Raw genomic sequence first — 15,536 nt, 5'->3', positions numbered from 1 at the left:
ACTGCCAGGCCACTTTCCTGATTGTACTTTTTCTATTCCGACTCATTCAGAATAAGTAGAGCATTTCAAATTGTCAGTGCTAGCGTATAGCCTAAACGATTCGAAACGTACTGACCTAATTGTAGCCCAAGTCTTGTACTACGACACCCAGGTTACTTCATTCTTATGACAGTTCAAATTGTGATTATATCAATACATTGTGTTGTGTATATTAACTAAACAAATGATATAAACTTACTGTTGGTGCATTCAATGTTCCTAGCTTGAAATAGAGTAGTCAGATTGGCGTGAGCAAAATCTCTATTTCGTGTCCCTCATCCAAAGGAACTTTTCCGTAAATGTACTTTAAGATGAATAGGAATACTTAAGTGGATTTGAAGGCACTGACAACTATGGTTGCATTCTTGAGTCCCTACTAGCTCAAACCACTCTGTATCAAGGTAATGAAGAGACTGACTTCACGGCCATCTTTGACTTACACCAAACCTTCGACTAACCACCGGACAAACAACCGACACTGGTAGTTAAGCATTATTACATGTATACTTACAATTAAACACACGAAACACCCAAGACAACATTTTTTATTACTAAATACAAGCACAACAAAACATAATATCCTTCTTGTACAAAATGCGCATTTCCACTTTACGTAAATTTAAAGAGAATACATAAAACTGTACCACAACTTGTGGAAAATTACAATCTCTCTTGTCGAAGTTTTGGCATTTTCCTTTGCATCCTTTCAGGTCACCATATTGTTAAAAGTTTTTCAATGTTTGTATAGGCCAGCTAGATATTAAATTTACTTAAAATAAATTTACACAAAATTCTGTTTTGCTTACATTGATTTTAACCTTCTCCCCACTTCTTCTCCACCTTTTAAACATGTCCATGTGCTGTTAGGATTAGGTCATCTGCATAAAGCAGCTCTATGGGGCCCATTTTCTGCACTTATTTGTAGCTGCTTCAATTACTAAGATAAACAGCAAAGGACAGTGCTGAACCTTGATGTATTATCTCTTCCTCTGTATGTGGTACTTTTGTTGGGCATCTTAAAGGACTGCTGGTGCTGTTGCTCTCTCTGGCAAGAAGTGAAACTAACAGTTATTGATTTTACCAAATTTCCTCAGCTCATTATTGACATGTGAATTGTGATTATTTATCTTGTTTAGATTTAATATATAGCAGGCCTATAAGAGTGTTGAAAAACTTTTATTAACAATATGTATTTGATCCCTCATTTATGGTTTTTTTGTTTAGAACTCTATATATATCAGGTTTATGTGCTATATCATCAAGAAATGAACCAAACTTTAGTGGTAGATATCTTTATCTGACAGCACCTTTTCTTGCTTCGGGCTTAGTACAGTATGCACTTCACATGTATGACAACTGCTTTCACAGTGAGTACGTCATCTAGGACAGGTAGATATTTGCTAATCTGACATTGACAATCTTTTTAGTACTAGTTTTTTAAGTAGTAGTAATGTCATGTTGCAAATGCCTTTTGACCTTTTACTTTTCATCTGTTCCCATCAATCTCTTCCCACTTGTCTGCCAAACATCTTAATTTCATTCCTTGTCCATTTGCACCTCTCATTTGGGAACAGATCATTCAGGTCATCCATATGAGAGCCTTAGAGTTCAGGAATGTCACTTGTTTGTCTTTTGAACTTGCTGTGTAATAATAAAGATGATGAGTGCAAATTAGGAATTTTAGTAGAGAAAAAGGGGTTTGGCAAGTCTGATTCCTCAGGTATATCACATGTTTCCTAGCTGAATATCCAGTAACCCATATAAAACTAAATTGAATATAACCACAGAGTTTTTATAAGTAATAATGTTAAATATTTCATAAATTTAGATTTGTTGTTTTCCAAGAACAGCATTTGGTCCCATTTTAGTTTTATCCTAAATTTTACGTATATGAAGTATCGTAGATAAATTATTTCAACTGTTTGTAGAATGTGGAAATGTAACTATTAAATTTGTTGTTGTTTATTCCTGTAGCTCATATCTTATATTACACAGATAAACACAGACTTTAGACTGGGTTTGATTCTCAGTTTTATGGTATTATTTGTAAACAGTAAGATATTTAATCAGGTGTTGATGTCCAATATCAGTATACATTGAGGCTTTGTAAATTAGCAGTATAACCTGATTAGCAGTGATCTCCATGTAATATGTCTCTGTTTGGCTTATCAGTAGTGGTATTTTTTGGGAAGCGTTATTGTTTTACTGTTTTTGTATTCAATTAAGTTTTGTGTTTTATTGTTTCAGGGTTTGAATCGCCTTGCTGCAATAGCTCTGCTGTTCTTAAATGAAGAAGATGCCTTTTGGTGTCTTGTATATATTGTTGAGTACTTAATGCCTCCAGATTATTATAACAAAAATCTTCTTGGATCACAAGTAGATCAAGTAAGTAATGTTTAATACTGCCTACCATATATATTAAATATTTTTGCACAGTTTTATTTATTTACTACATCAAGGACTTTAGAGCATAGTCAATGATGAATTGGAGGGTAATGCAAAATTTGTACTTTATAAACAAAGTTGATCAATGAAGTTTTAACCAAATGAGGAAGATAGCTGACATACACGCTGTTGTCACTTCTGTGTTAGTAGGATGAAAGAAAAACCGAGGCAGTTGTTGCATGGACAGTAGATAGAGCCCTCTTGTTCTGAGTCTTTTGTATTCTATCACTGTGCCAATAAGCACTATTCTGGCTGAGACCAAATGTAAGAGAATTCTTGGAGATCGGTTGGTTGATCTTATAGAAACCTTGGGGGACCACGAACATGTAACTCATTTGAGAACTCACAATGGCTACTAAAAATAGGTTTTTCCTCTGTCAAAACCTGTTATTTGATTAAGGTTTACCAGTTTGGGATTGAAATTTTTTTTTACTATATTTTTTTAATGATACTTTTGTTTATTTACTGTTTTAGCTAATTATAAGTTATACATTGTGCTCTTTATTCAGAGGGCATGCACAGCATTAGTACCGTCAGTACACCTCATGGGATGCACTGCAGGCGTTACTAAAGGTTCTTTGCAGCGTCCCTTCGGCCCCTAGCTGCAACCCCTTTCATTCCTTTTATTGTACCCCCATTCATATTATCTTTCTTCCTTCTTGCTATCCACCCTCTCCCAACAATTATTTCATTGTGCAACCCCTGTTACACCTTTCAGTCAGAACTACTTACTCTCAGTTTCCCTTCCAGCACTGAATGACCTCATAGGTCCCAGTGCTTGGCCTTTGACCAAAACCCAATATTCCATTCCATTCCTATAGACAAACAGTAAATATCCAAGACATATTTCTGGAAAAAAAACATCTTCAGTGATGGAAAATGGAGTGCCTGCTTTATAAATAAAATTAACTGATAAAATGTAATTCATGTTTTTACATAGATATAGATTATGGTTGCACTTTTTATGCAACTTTAATAATATTTAACAAAAAGTTGACCACTATCAGGGTGTCTCAGAATTGAAGATGTTTTTAATTGCCTAATTTTTATTTTTCATTACTGTAATTGAATGATTTAGGGAAAACTTCTCATTGATATGTTTTAATTTAATATGATTTTTTTTTACAGTCAAAATTAGGATGTGCTTAGATAGCCAAAATTAGTTTAATTTCGTTCTATATATAGTATTGACTATGTTGTGAATTTTTTAAGTAAAATATTAAAGAAACAAATATCCTTTGGGAAAATAATAACTATGACGCTTGGTGTTAATGAAGCATATGAAGAGCACATTAATTCTCTTGTTGTATTCCACAACTGATAATGTTATTGAGGAATGTGGTGTCCATAGGCTAGGTTCAGTTTAATTTGTATGTAGTGAGAGGGGGAGAGGAATAGTTATACAGTAATAGAAGATGTGGAAATAGGAAGGCAAAAATTCTCAGCTTATTACATTTTGATAATATATAAGCTAGTCATTGTTTATGAAAAAAGTTACTTTTAGTATGATATAGTACTGTACACAAATGAAGAAAAATAGCTTTTGGTATTATAATCATTAGTATTTTATGTTAGGTTTTCTTTAAAGTTTCATCTCGTTGAAGGAGAACATGACATAAAATTGGTATTGATGCTGTCAGTTCCTTTAGTTTATTCTCCATTTGCTAATACTGTATTATGTTGTCAGTTTTCACATGAACGAAAATTGTGTTATCAAAGTGTAATGTGCTAAAACTTTTATATCGTTGAAAATCATGTCATCTAATGTTTTCTGTGCTTGGTAATTGGATAATGTGAAAGAATTTTCTTGTGACCAACAGCGTGTGTTGAAAGATCTTGTTGCTGAGAAGCTGCCTCGGTTGAATGCACACTTTGATCGTCATGGGCTTGACATCTCTCTGTTTACCTTCAACTGGTTTCTCTGCATTTACATTGACATAATTCCTCCCGTCACTTACCTCACTATTTGGGATTCATTTTTATATGAAGGTTCTAAGGTGAGTAATTACCATGTACTTCTGTGTATTTTTGGTACTACATAGGTGTTCAGACAGTATACAAACCTTTTACTTGATTCAAGAACAGTGCTGTGGTACCCATGAATAATCATAATAAAGAGAAGTCTTGACTTTTTCTCTATGAAGATTATCCCCAACTCAGGAATCCCTCATGGTTATGATGTCACAATGCCACATATTAACTTTGCACAGCACATAGGTATAGATGTTAGCTGTGATATCCAAGCACCCTGTAGGGGATTTTTTCTTTTAGTACACAATTGGTGCAGTATGATGGGAACAGATTTGGAGGTTATTAAATGAAAATCTGACTTCCCTTAATCTATTTATTCCTTTAACCAACAGAATGGAAACTTAACCAAACCTTATCCTAGTTTAGTCTTAATCTTATAGCTTTCCCCCCAACTACCAAAAGAACCATAACCTGATTAAAGAACCCTAATCTAACTCCTAAGCCTTAATCTACAGTCCTCACACAACTATCAAAAGAACCCCAGTACTACAGTTTTACCCCAACTATGGTCTTTTAGACTTCTTCAGATTGGAAGTCAGCTTGCTCAGCATCAACCAGTATTATTTCATCGATTGGGAATTAGCGTGCTCAAAACCAACCAGTATTATTTCATCGATATCCTTCTCCCTGTTGGAGAGAGCAACACCTAGTTTTGTTCCTTTCCAACTGCTGTTGAACTTTCTTTGCTGCAGGTGTGTCGAGATCGGCACCTTTTAGGATTTAGTGTTGTATATGGAGAAGGACGGCCTGACCAAGTGTTTTTGTTTATGCAATCTGGCAGCTTTGCATTCTCTCCCTATGTTCCTTATCACCTCTCTGCCTTATCCCTTCCTCTGTTTTCAACTGCTCTTCTAATTGTCTCTTTTCTTTGATTTCTTTCTTTTTATCGGCATGTATGGAGTTGTTGCTACATGCTTGATACCCCACTCTCGCAACATTCGCTCCAAAGGTGTACCAACAAACTCCAGTCCATTATCACTCAACATTTTACTGGCTTCCTCACACACGCAGGTAACAAGACCATAATGACCACTCTTGCAAAATTCTCACTAGTTTTATTCTTCACCGCTGCACAACTTACAACTTACTCTTATGATCTACCATAACAACCACACCTACATTCCTCTTGCAGTTACTGGCAAATTACACAATCAATTGCTACTAACTCAAATGGTTCTTTTATACTCAACTTCAAAACAGGTGGGCTAGCATACACTCTCTGATATTTTCCCTTCTGACATTCTTCACATGTAACCGCCACAACTGTACAAAGTTTCCTTATATACGGGGAAAACATTCGCTCTTACATACACTCGACTAATTTAAACTTCCCCAAATGTCCATATTTCATATGGACTAACGTACACATCCCCACTGCTCCACTCATCGAGAACACTGGAAAATACATCAACTCTCCTATCCTCTCTCTTGCAAAATACACCACTCCTTCACACAACAAAAATCTCTTAGCAAACCATATCCATTTACTCAACAACAAAGGCCATCTTCTTCCAGGTACTCCCTCTCTAATACACCTCTTTAACTCACTCACTATCAAACACTTCCACTCCATCTCCTCAACATCTTCTGTTGTTAGCAGTTCATTCTTACTGTTGTCCAACTCCACTTTATCCTCTTCCTCGCTCAGACTCCAGTCAATCATTCCCACAGACCTGGCCATATTTACTGCCTCACATTGAACTTTCCCTATTACAACCTCATCTTTCAACAGAACTCCTTTCCCAACATTCTTTACCAATCCATTCTTCCTCAAGAAATCTATCCCAAACAGGAAACAATACAGCATTTGCTCTTCTCCCAGTACTACAAACACGCTTCCACCTCAAACTCTCCCAACTTTACCCTCAGCCTCACTTCCTCCCATCCAACCGACCTTTCTGCTATACCTCTTATTGATACATTCACTGTCTCCTTTTAACATTCCAATTCACTCTCTCAACATCCCTAATCATGCACTTTCACCAACGATATTTGAGCTCCCGTGTCAACCAGACCACAGTCCTGTCCACTGATATCTACTCCCACAATCATTGCATTCCCCCCTCTTGTGTACACACTGACACTTGTCTCTACCACCAATCAAACATCCTTCACTCACCTCCTTACTATCATTTTCCACTTCCAACAACTCCAGTCTTCTCACTTCAATGTTTTCCTCCTTCTCATACTTCCTTTCATAGCTCTTTTTCTCTACAACCCAGTTATAGTGTACCCCACTCAAACATTGCAGATGCAACTCACTCTCACTCTCTTTCACTTCATGTCGATACACTATAGGTTTCTCACCCCGCAGTGTGCACAGACACAATCACCTTATACTTCTTACTCACTGACACCAAAACCTCCTGAAATGAGTTTATTCCAGGGCACATCATAGCCCTCAGACTCTTCCGATACTGTTCCACATTTGACTCTCCCAAACATCCAGGCCTCTTGCAAACTTCCTCAGTCACCTCTGCCCTCGGTTCATTTACGCTTTCAGGCACCTGCACCTTCAGACCTTCATCTACCAAACCATTCAATCCATGCCACACACTTTCAAACATCGAGTCACTACCCCTTTTACCCTCACATGCTACTACCAATCCTCTTGGCAGATACTCTGGTCTTATGTCTTTCATTTTCTCTTCTTTCCCTTCCCCAGGTAGTCTTGACATCACATCTGCAACAATATTCCTTTTACTCTACCACAAAATCAGTCACTCAAATCTTCTACCATTTATGCAATTCTAGCATCCACTCCCTTCATTTTCTGCAGATACACTAGAGGTTGATGGTCTGTATGCACCACAAACTTCACACCATACAGAAACGGTCTTAACGCTTTCACACAAAATTGCAGCTCAGTCAATTATCTCTCAATGGTAGAATATTTTGCTCTGCCAAACTAAACGCCTTACTGACATGTGCTATCACTCTGTTTCTTTCAGTTCCATCCACTACTTGCTTCTGCATCAAACATCCACCCATTGACACTAAACTCGCATCCGTATACACTTCTGACTTATTGGCATCTGCACTATAGTCAGGGTAAGCCAACTCCTTATCCTTCACCATCTCCTCTTTCAGTTTTTCGAACTCTTCACCATCCTATCATCCCACCTCATAACTGCACTCTTCTTACAGCCTGTCCATTCTGACAACAGGTTTGCAATCCCTCAACAATTTTCCACAAACTTTCTTCCAAAGTCAATCAGTCCCAAAAATCCACGCAACTCTCACATGGTTCTGGGTCGAGGGAAATTTCTCACTTTCTCCACAAACTTTTCTGCCTTTCGTACCCCAGACTCACTCACCTTATGGCCCAAAAACTCCACCTCTTCCATGAACCACTCACACTTACCTTGACTTTCACCCCCACTTCCTCTAACTTCTTCAACACTGCTCACATTGATCTCTTGTGCTCTTCTACAGTCTTACTCATCACCAAAATATTGCCAAGAAATACCAATGCATTCTCACGGGGAAAACCGCTCAGTACCACATTCATTGCTCTCTGAAATGCAGCTGGGGCATTTGCCAATCCAAAACTGAGATTGCAGAACTGATGCTGTTTTTTTGTAGTTGAGAAGGCAGTTATTGGCCTACAGTCCTCCACCACTGGCATCTGATAATACCCCCTTACCAGATCCATCTTGGTAAACACTTTCATCCCATGAATACTGTACACACAGTCAGACACCACACACATAGGGAATCTTTCTTTCACCATTACTTCATTTACTCTTCGATAATCAATACACATTCGCAGTTTCCCATCAAGCTTTCTTATGGTACAATTGGACTTCCAAGCGCTCTTACTGGGTTCACTCACTCGTGTCTTTTCCAATTCTTCACACTGCTCTTCAAATCTCTCATGTTACTGGAGCTGGGAAATAATGGGGTATCTGATAAATCAATGTATAGTCTGTCAGCTGAGTATGGAACTCTGGCAACCTAGCTGTCCCAAAGTCCTCATCACCTTGGCTCAACACACCCTTTCTTTCCCACAACAACTCATACTTCTGCTCCTCTTTCTCACTCATCTTCTCATTCAGTCTCACCTTTTCTCTAAGCTTTTCTGTACTCCACTCTTCTGACTTTTCCCCTTTGGCCATCACATCACATCCCCTAATGTTTGTATTATTACTCAAATCGACGACACTTCTTAAGCTTCCCAGTCTATCACCCAGATCTATGCCTCTCCACCTTTTCTTTTTCACATCCCCACACACCTGTACACAGACCTGTGGTCCTTTACATCCACGATTATCAAACACATGTGCCACCTGCCTTATCTCATAACGTGCAGAGCTACCATCCAACATGAATATTTCACCGACTCTTTCTGCGCTGACTCCAACATTGGTTCTCCACCCTACTTTCACACTCACTCCCCAAATCTTTTGGCAACTGTACATCCTCCATTGCATACACCTCCACTACAGAAACCATCTTCAGAATTACTTGTCCATCATTCTCCACATACAACTTCATGCTCGTTTCACTCCCCACTTGTATCCCTATCATTTCTTGTTCCGGTTACACTTTTACCCCGTTTTCCTTCAAAATTGAGCACCCCAGCAACATATCATACCTCTCGTTCGCTCTCGTTCGCTCTATCCACAGTATAAAAATCCTCCTCCTCCAGCCTTATTCCTGCAACTGTAATCAACTTCACAAACCTTGAGCACACCTTCACTTCCAATCCTCCAATTCCTGTTACATATCCAACACATTCCTCTGTCCTTGCCACACTTTCTTTTATTTTCTCATAAGCCTTTCTGAAAACCACATTTCTGCTACAACCAATATCAACCAATGCTGTCAATAACACTCCATCACATTCTACTCTAACACACAAACTATAATCTACTCATTCCCCAAAACAGGCATTCCCACTTACAAACCCTTCTCTCACATGCAACACATCTGTTCCTTCCATACCAGAGGGCTCACTATGGTAAACCCAATTCACACTTAGTTTCCCTGGGGTTTGGGTTTGGTACGACAGACTTCCTTCATGTTACGATCCATTCCACATCCTTCACACTTACTCAGAGGGTTCTTACATGTCCTGGCAAAATGCCCCTCATTCCGCACTTTTCACAACGACCTCCACTTACTCCTACTCTCCTTCAACTCTTTCACTTGTGGGCAGTCCACCAACATATGGCCTCTCTTTCCACTGCCGAAACACTTGCCACTGGCCAATCTGCCCAGTCCTTCTACACCTGTAACCCTCCTTATCACTACTACTCACTCCCATCTGACTTCCCCTAACATTTCCATTTGCTCTACTCACACTCCCACTCTTAAACCTCTCTCTGCCTCTGCTTCAGTTCCTTTTCCCATTATTCCCCACATTCATTTGCACAGTCTTTCTTCCTCTTTCCACCCATTTCTCCTACACTAATCCAACGAGGCTCGCATCACACCTATCTCCTCACTCACCAAAGCATCCTTATATGTCATTTCATTTACCACCTCAGAGACCCAAAGTACATCTCCTTTGGTTCATCATTATCTACTCTCAGGTCTTCTAGGATCTCTAAAACATCCTCCCAATTTAAGCTTTTCCCTGACCACTGCTTCCGATCTTTTTTCTTCTTTCAAAATTACCTTAATCTTCTCTGGAATGGAGGCCAAGAACTTCTGCATGAGGTGTTTGTTTTCCTCAATTCCTTCCTCTTGATACTTCCTTCTGGCTAAAGCTTCTAGCCTATGAGCATACAAGCCCACTACCTCTCAGGCTTTCATCTTTGCCTCCTTGAACCTATCATCCTACTTGTATACAACACTCCCCTTCATTTTCTTCACCTGCCTAATCAATCTAGCCTTCACGGACTTATACCGTGGTTCACCCTGGTACATACTTCCATAGCACATCCTTAACCGCCCATCCAAGAATTCTCCCAGCTGCTTCATCCACACACTATTGTTCTCCTTGTACTTTTGTCTACAGTACTTCTCATACTCATCAAAAAACTCACATGTCTCTTCCCTTCCTGATGCAAAATTTCTCAATCCAGGGAACCTACCTCAGGAATGCCGTTTTGGCCTCTTTCTCCTCTACCTCACTCAAGCCTTTACTACTACTACTACCCTTCTAGTTATTCTCAATTTCCAAGTCTGAGCTAACCCTCCAAATCAGGGAACTCGACTCCTCTTTCCTCACACCTCTCCTCTTTCATGTTCCTTTCATCTTTCCCTTTCTTTTCTTACTTTTCTCTTCCTCATCACTTTCACTCACCTCACTCATACTTTCCTTATCTATGATGGGTACTCCCATACTCTTACTTGAAAACTCCTTCCCTTTTTTAGGGATTTTCTCCTTTGCACCTTTTACCTCATCGTTCTAACTTCCCTTCCGAATACCGGGCCCACTCTTAGCCATTTAAGCCATTTTCTTCACCGTCTCACACACTTTCTCATCCACCACCTCTATCCTTGTAATTAATATACTTTCCTTTGCCTGGGCTTCCTCTAACTTATCCTGTATGTTGATCATCATGCACCTCAGCCTACCTCTCATTCTAACCTTGCTCCCCTTCACCTGACCCAATACCTTCCGAACCTGCTCCCGCTGCCATCTCCAATTATGTACCCCACTCTTACTTTACTATCATAGCAGCCATGTGGGGCACCAAAGTATTATGTAGGGGCTTTTTTCTTTTAGTACACAATTGGTGCAGTTTGATGGGAACAGATTTGGAGGTTATTATGTGAAACTCTGACTTTCCTTAACCTATTTATTACTTTAACTTACAGAATGGAAACTTAACCTAACCTCATCACTACAGTTCATCAAAACTTATCCAAACTTTAGTCTTAATCCTATAGTTTCCCCCCCAACTATCAAAAGAGAACCTTAACCTAATTAAAGAACCCTAATCTAACTCCTCAACCTTAACCTACAGTCCTCCCACAACTATCAAAAGAACCCCCAATACTACAGTTTTCCCACAACTATGGTCTTCGAGACTTCTTCAGATTGGAAGTCAGCTTGCTCAATACCAACCAGTATTATTTCGTTGATTGGGAGTTAGCATGCTCAAAATCAGCCAGTATTATTTCATTGATATCCTTCTCCCTGTTGGGGAGAGCAACACTTAGTTTTGTTCCTTTCCAACGGTTGTTGAACTTTCTTTGCTGCCAGCATGTCAAGATCGGCACCTTTTAGGATTTAGCATGTGTATGTAGGAATGGGGAGAAGGGCAGTCTGACCAAGTGTTTTTGTTTCTGCAATCTGGCAACTTCGCATTCTCTCCCTATGTTCCTTATCACTTTTCTGCATTATCCCTTCTTCTGTTTTCAACTGCTTTTCTAATTGTCTCTTTTCTTTGATTTCTTTCTTTTTATCAGGTAAGGTGAAGGGGAGTTCCTCACTCTAAGCTAACCCACTCATGCAAACTGCAGGTGAAAAAAAGAAAAATAAAGATGATAATCAAGTAATCATACACTAACAAACACTAAAAAATTTAATATAAAAAAAATAAAAAATTCAATCACACAAACCCATTTTTCATACTACCACCACCACAACCATTTATTTTATATATGAACTTACCAAATAATTACATAGCTGTTAGTTTCTACTTTAACGGCAGCTCTAGAATTGAAATTTGCAGTAGCTCTCTTTTGTTTTGGTGCAGGTAAGTGCCCCACCCACTTTGGGGTAGTGCAGGTACAACATAGCTGTAGAGCTCAGCTCGTTTCTGCTGCTCAATGACCGTATATCGGTTGTTCAGCAGCTTTGGTTTTGAAGTTCAGGAGTTTCAACGGATGGTTTTGATTGTTTTCAAAGGATTTGGTGAAGTATTCTTTACTTTGGTAGCCTCTGCACTATATTTTTCCAGCTTAGGTAAGCTCAGCTTATCTTTTATGGATTTTGACTTAGTATGTCAGACTCGAGTGTGACTAGTAACAGGTATTGCAACCGTATGATGCGCATTTAATATGTTTTTATTGCCGAGGACAATATTGTTCTCCTGACTTGACGTGCTAAGAATGTAGAGACTGGGATGGTGTTAAATGGAGGATTTTGACTAACCATTTAGATAAGTTAGAGAAGGCTAGCCATAGAAAGGCGGCTGTTAGAGCAGAGTCTAGAGCTTCTGTGTCCTCTACTTCTAGACTGGTCCTTTCAACACCTGTAACGACTTACTCGCCTACTTCTCTCGCACTCCTTACAACTCCATTACCTGGCTCCCTTCCCTCTGAGCCTAGTGTCATTGCCAGTCTTGAAGCTCGGGTAGACCAGAAATTTGACGCATTAGTGAACACGGTCGCTCAAATAGGATCTTCGGTAAGAGTGCTTTTAGATAAAGCAAGCGGTGATCCTTGTGCTAATGTTGGTGCAAGTGTTAGTGCTAGTGTTGTGTCAGTGGAGAGGATGGCTTTTCGTCCCACCGATGCTCCTAGATGAAGGTATCTGCCAAACTCCCCTGCACCTGGGAGGAGGCAAACCATAACTCCAAGGGAGATCGGTGGGGTTTGCCCACGAGTAGTTGCTCCCTCAACCGAACCTGTTGCCATTTCCCAGGTTTCAGTAGCTAAGCGCTGGAAAGGTGTACCAGTGGATCACACCTTACCGTCCAGTGGTTCTGATTCTGAGCCCAAAGGACATGGTTGGCAGTTTCATGATTCCTCCAAGCCTTTGAAGAGGCATGTTTTGGACGATCAACCATTGATTCCTCTAAGCGCCAAAGGACCAAGAGCCCTCTTGTAGCTATTGGGATGATAGAGAGCTCCTGTTGGATACCTAGCTCCCAGTGGCTCTTAAATGCCCATTGGCTCACAAGCATACCAAGGGATCAACTTCTCCCATGGGATCAATTCTCCCAGTGACTCATAAGCATGCAGTGGGATCAGTATGCTCAGTGGCTCCCGATATCCCACTTGCTTCCAGCTCTTGTACAGTGTTAGATTACGTGTCTGAGGGTGTTTCTGATCCAGATGTCCTATTACAGTGGGTCAACCTGTTTTGGTGCCTTCTGTTAGACAGGTTTTGAAGGCTTTACTTGTTTCTCCTGTCGCTGAGCACCCGAAAGCAACCGTAGTACCACCTCCTCAAGATCCTTCATTGCTACTCATTCATCAGTGATTGGACAACATCCTGGAGCTTCTGAAAAAGCAACAGGACATGGTGCTGTCCACTATTTCTTCAGCGGAAGAACCTGAGCAAGAGCAAACTTCAACTTCGTATGTATCCCTGTTGAATTACTTTCGGTTCTGCTTCGCGTCGTACTTTACCACCACGGTGCCTACTTATTCTGGGTTTTCCTTCATGTTACGGCAACCAGCAGGGTCTGCTAAGCTCCCAAAGATGGCTCTCTTGATTTCATTCAAGAAGGCTTTGATGGGTATTGACTCTTGGTTGGCTGAGAAGAGGGAGTTAGGAAAGGCGGTATTTTGTTCTCCTCCTTCACGCCTGTCTAAGAGGAAGTATGTGTTTTATACGACTGGAGAAGCGCCCTCCTTGGGGGTTTCTGCCTCCTTCCCAAGGGGACTTCTCCAGCCTGATTGATCCTGCTCAAAGATCGGCCTTCAACTCGGCGAAGATTATGTTTTCTTCCTCTGAACTTGATCGCTTGGTTAAAGACACTTACAAAGTCTTCGAAATCTTCAGTTTCCTTGACTGGACGGTGGGCGCCTTGACGAAGAAGATTGAGGACTGTTCTTTGCTGCAGGACATTTTTGCAGCAGATTGGCTCGGTGTTCTGTCTTGTGCCAATAAGGCTATTAGAGATGGGGCACAAGAATTAGCTGCTCTCTTTCCTATATGCATGTTGAAGAAAAGGGAGCTGTGCTGCTCATTCACTACCAAGGGAGTGACTCCATCTCAAAGATCTTCTCTTCTCTTTTTGCACTGCTGGACAAAAGTAGCCTTTTCTCTCATGCGACAATGGAACGAGTAGCTACAGAGCTTCAGAAGATGGCTACACATGATCTACTAGCTCAGTCGACCAAACGACCGAAGGACTCAAGCCGTACCCCTTATGTCTTTTTTAATCTTCAACCATTCTCTCCTTTCAACCACAGCCCTTTTGAGGTGGCAGAGGTAGAGCCTCTTCTCGACCACGCACGAACCCTAGATCCACCTGTCCAGTTACGAAGAAATTATCATCAAGACCAACCTCTAGCAAGTGAGGATCTGGTCCTCCGTCTCCCAGTGGGCGCCAGATTCCTGCATTTCTGGAAGCACTGGGAAGCCAGATCTGTATAACCATGGGTACTTCAGGTACTCAAAGAAGGGTATTCGATCCCCTTCAAGGAGAGGCCTCCTTTGATGTCTTCTCCCACCGCCTTTAAGACGTACTCAGAAGGCTTGGAGAGGTTTTTTGTCCTCTCAAAGGAAGTTGCAGCTCTTCTCCAGAAAAGAGCAATACAGGAGGTAGAAGACTTATCGTTGGAGGGGTTTTACAACCATCTTTTCGTAGTCCCCAAGGCATCGGGGGTTGGAGACCAGTCTTGGATGTAATTGCTCTGAACTTCTTTGTCTAAACCACGAAGTTCAAGAGGCAGATGAACAACTAGGTTCTCGCTGTGATTCGTCAGGGGGACTGTATGGTTTCCATAGCTATGAGAGATGCTTACTTTCATATCCTAATACACTGGGATTCCAAGAAATTCCTGAGATTTATATTCCAGGACAGAGTTTTCCAATTTCGGGCTCTGTGCTTCTGGTTGTCCACAGCCTGTCAAGTCTTCACCAGAGTACTCGCCCCTCTGTCGCAATGGCTTTACCTAATGGGCGTGAAAATTTGCCTATATCTGGACGACTGACTCCTACGATCGTCATTCCAGAGGAAATGTATGGAGGACCTTCTCAAAACTCTGTAGTTAGCCCAGGATTTGGGCATTTTAATCAATTAAGAGAATTTCCAACTAGTCCCTTCTCAATTGATAGTCTATTTGGGGATGAGGATAAACTCTCGTACTTTTCGGGCTTTTCCATCAGACAAGAGAGTGCAGTCGTGCACCCAAAAGATCCATCACTTTCTGAATCTACAGTCCTG

At 40.5% G+C, this 15,536-nt stretch overlaps 1 protein-coding gene across 1 annotated transcript in view; it reads left to right on the top strand.

Annotated features, from left to right (window-relative positions):
• Positions 1-15,536, top strand: part of LOC136849680 (TBC1 domain family member 2B-like) — a 546,715-nt gene that overhangs the window by 245,010 nt on the left and 286,169 nt on the right. The window contains 2 exon segments of the mRNA XM_067123026.1: positions 2,287-2,424; positions 4,305-4,481. Of these exon segments, the coding sequence (XP_066979127.1) occupies positions 2,287-2,424; positions 4,305-4,481 (315 nt within the window).

The sequence above is a fragment of the Macrobrachium rosenbergii genome, chromosome 21 (assembly GCF_040412425.1).
Source record: "Macrobrachium rosenbergii isolate ZJJX-2024 chromosome 21, ASM4041242v1, whole genome shotgun sequence".
Classification (NCBI taxonomy): domain Eukaryota; kingdom Metazoa; phylum Arthropoda; class Malacostraca; order Decapoda; family Palaemonidae; genus Macrobrachium; species Macrobrachium rosenbergii.
Note: the sequence above shows the minus strand (reverse complement) of the source record. Positions and strands in the feature narration are given on the sequence as shown.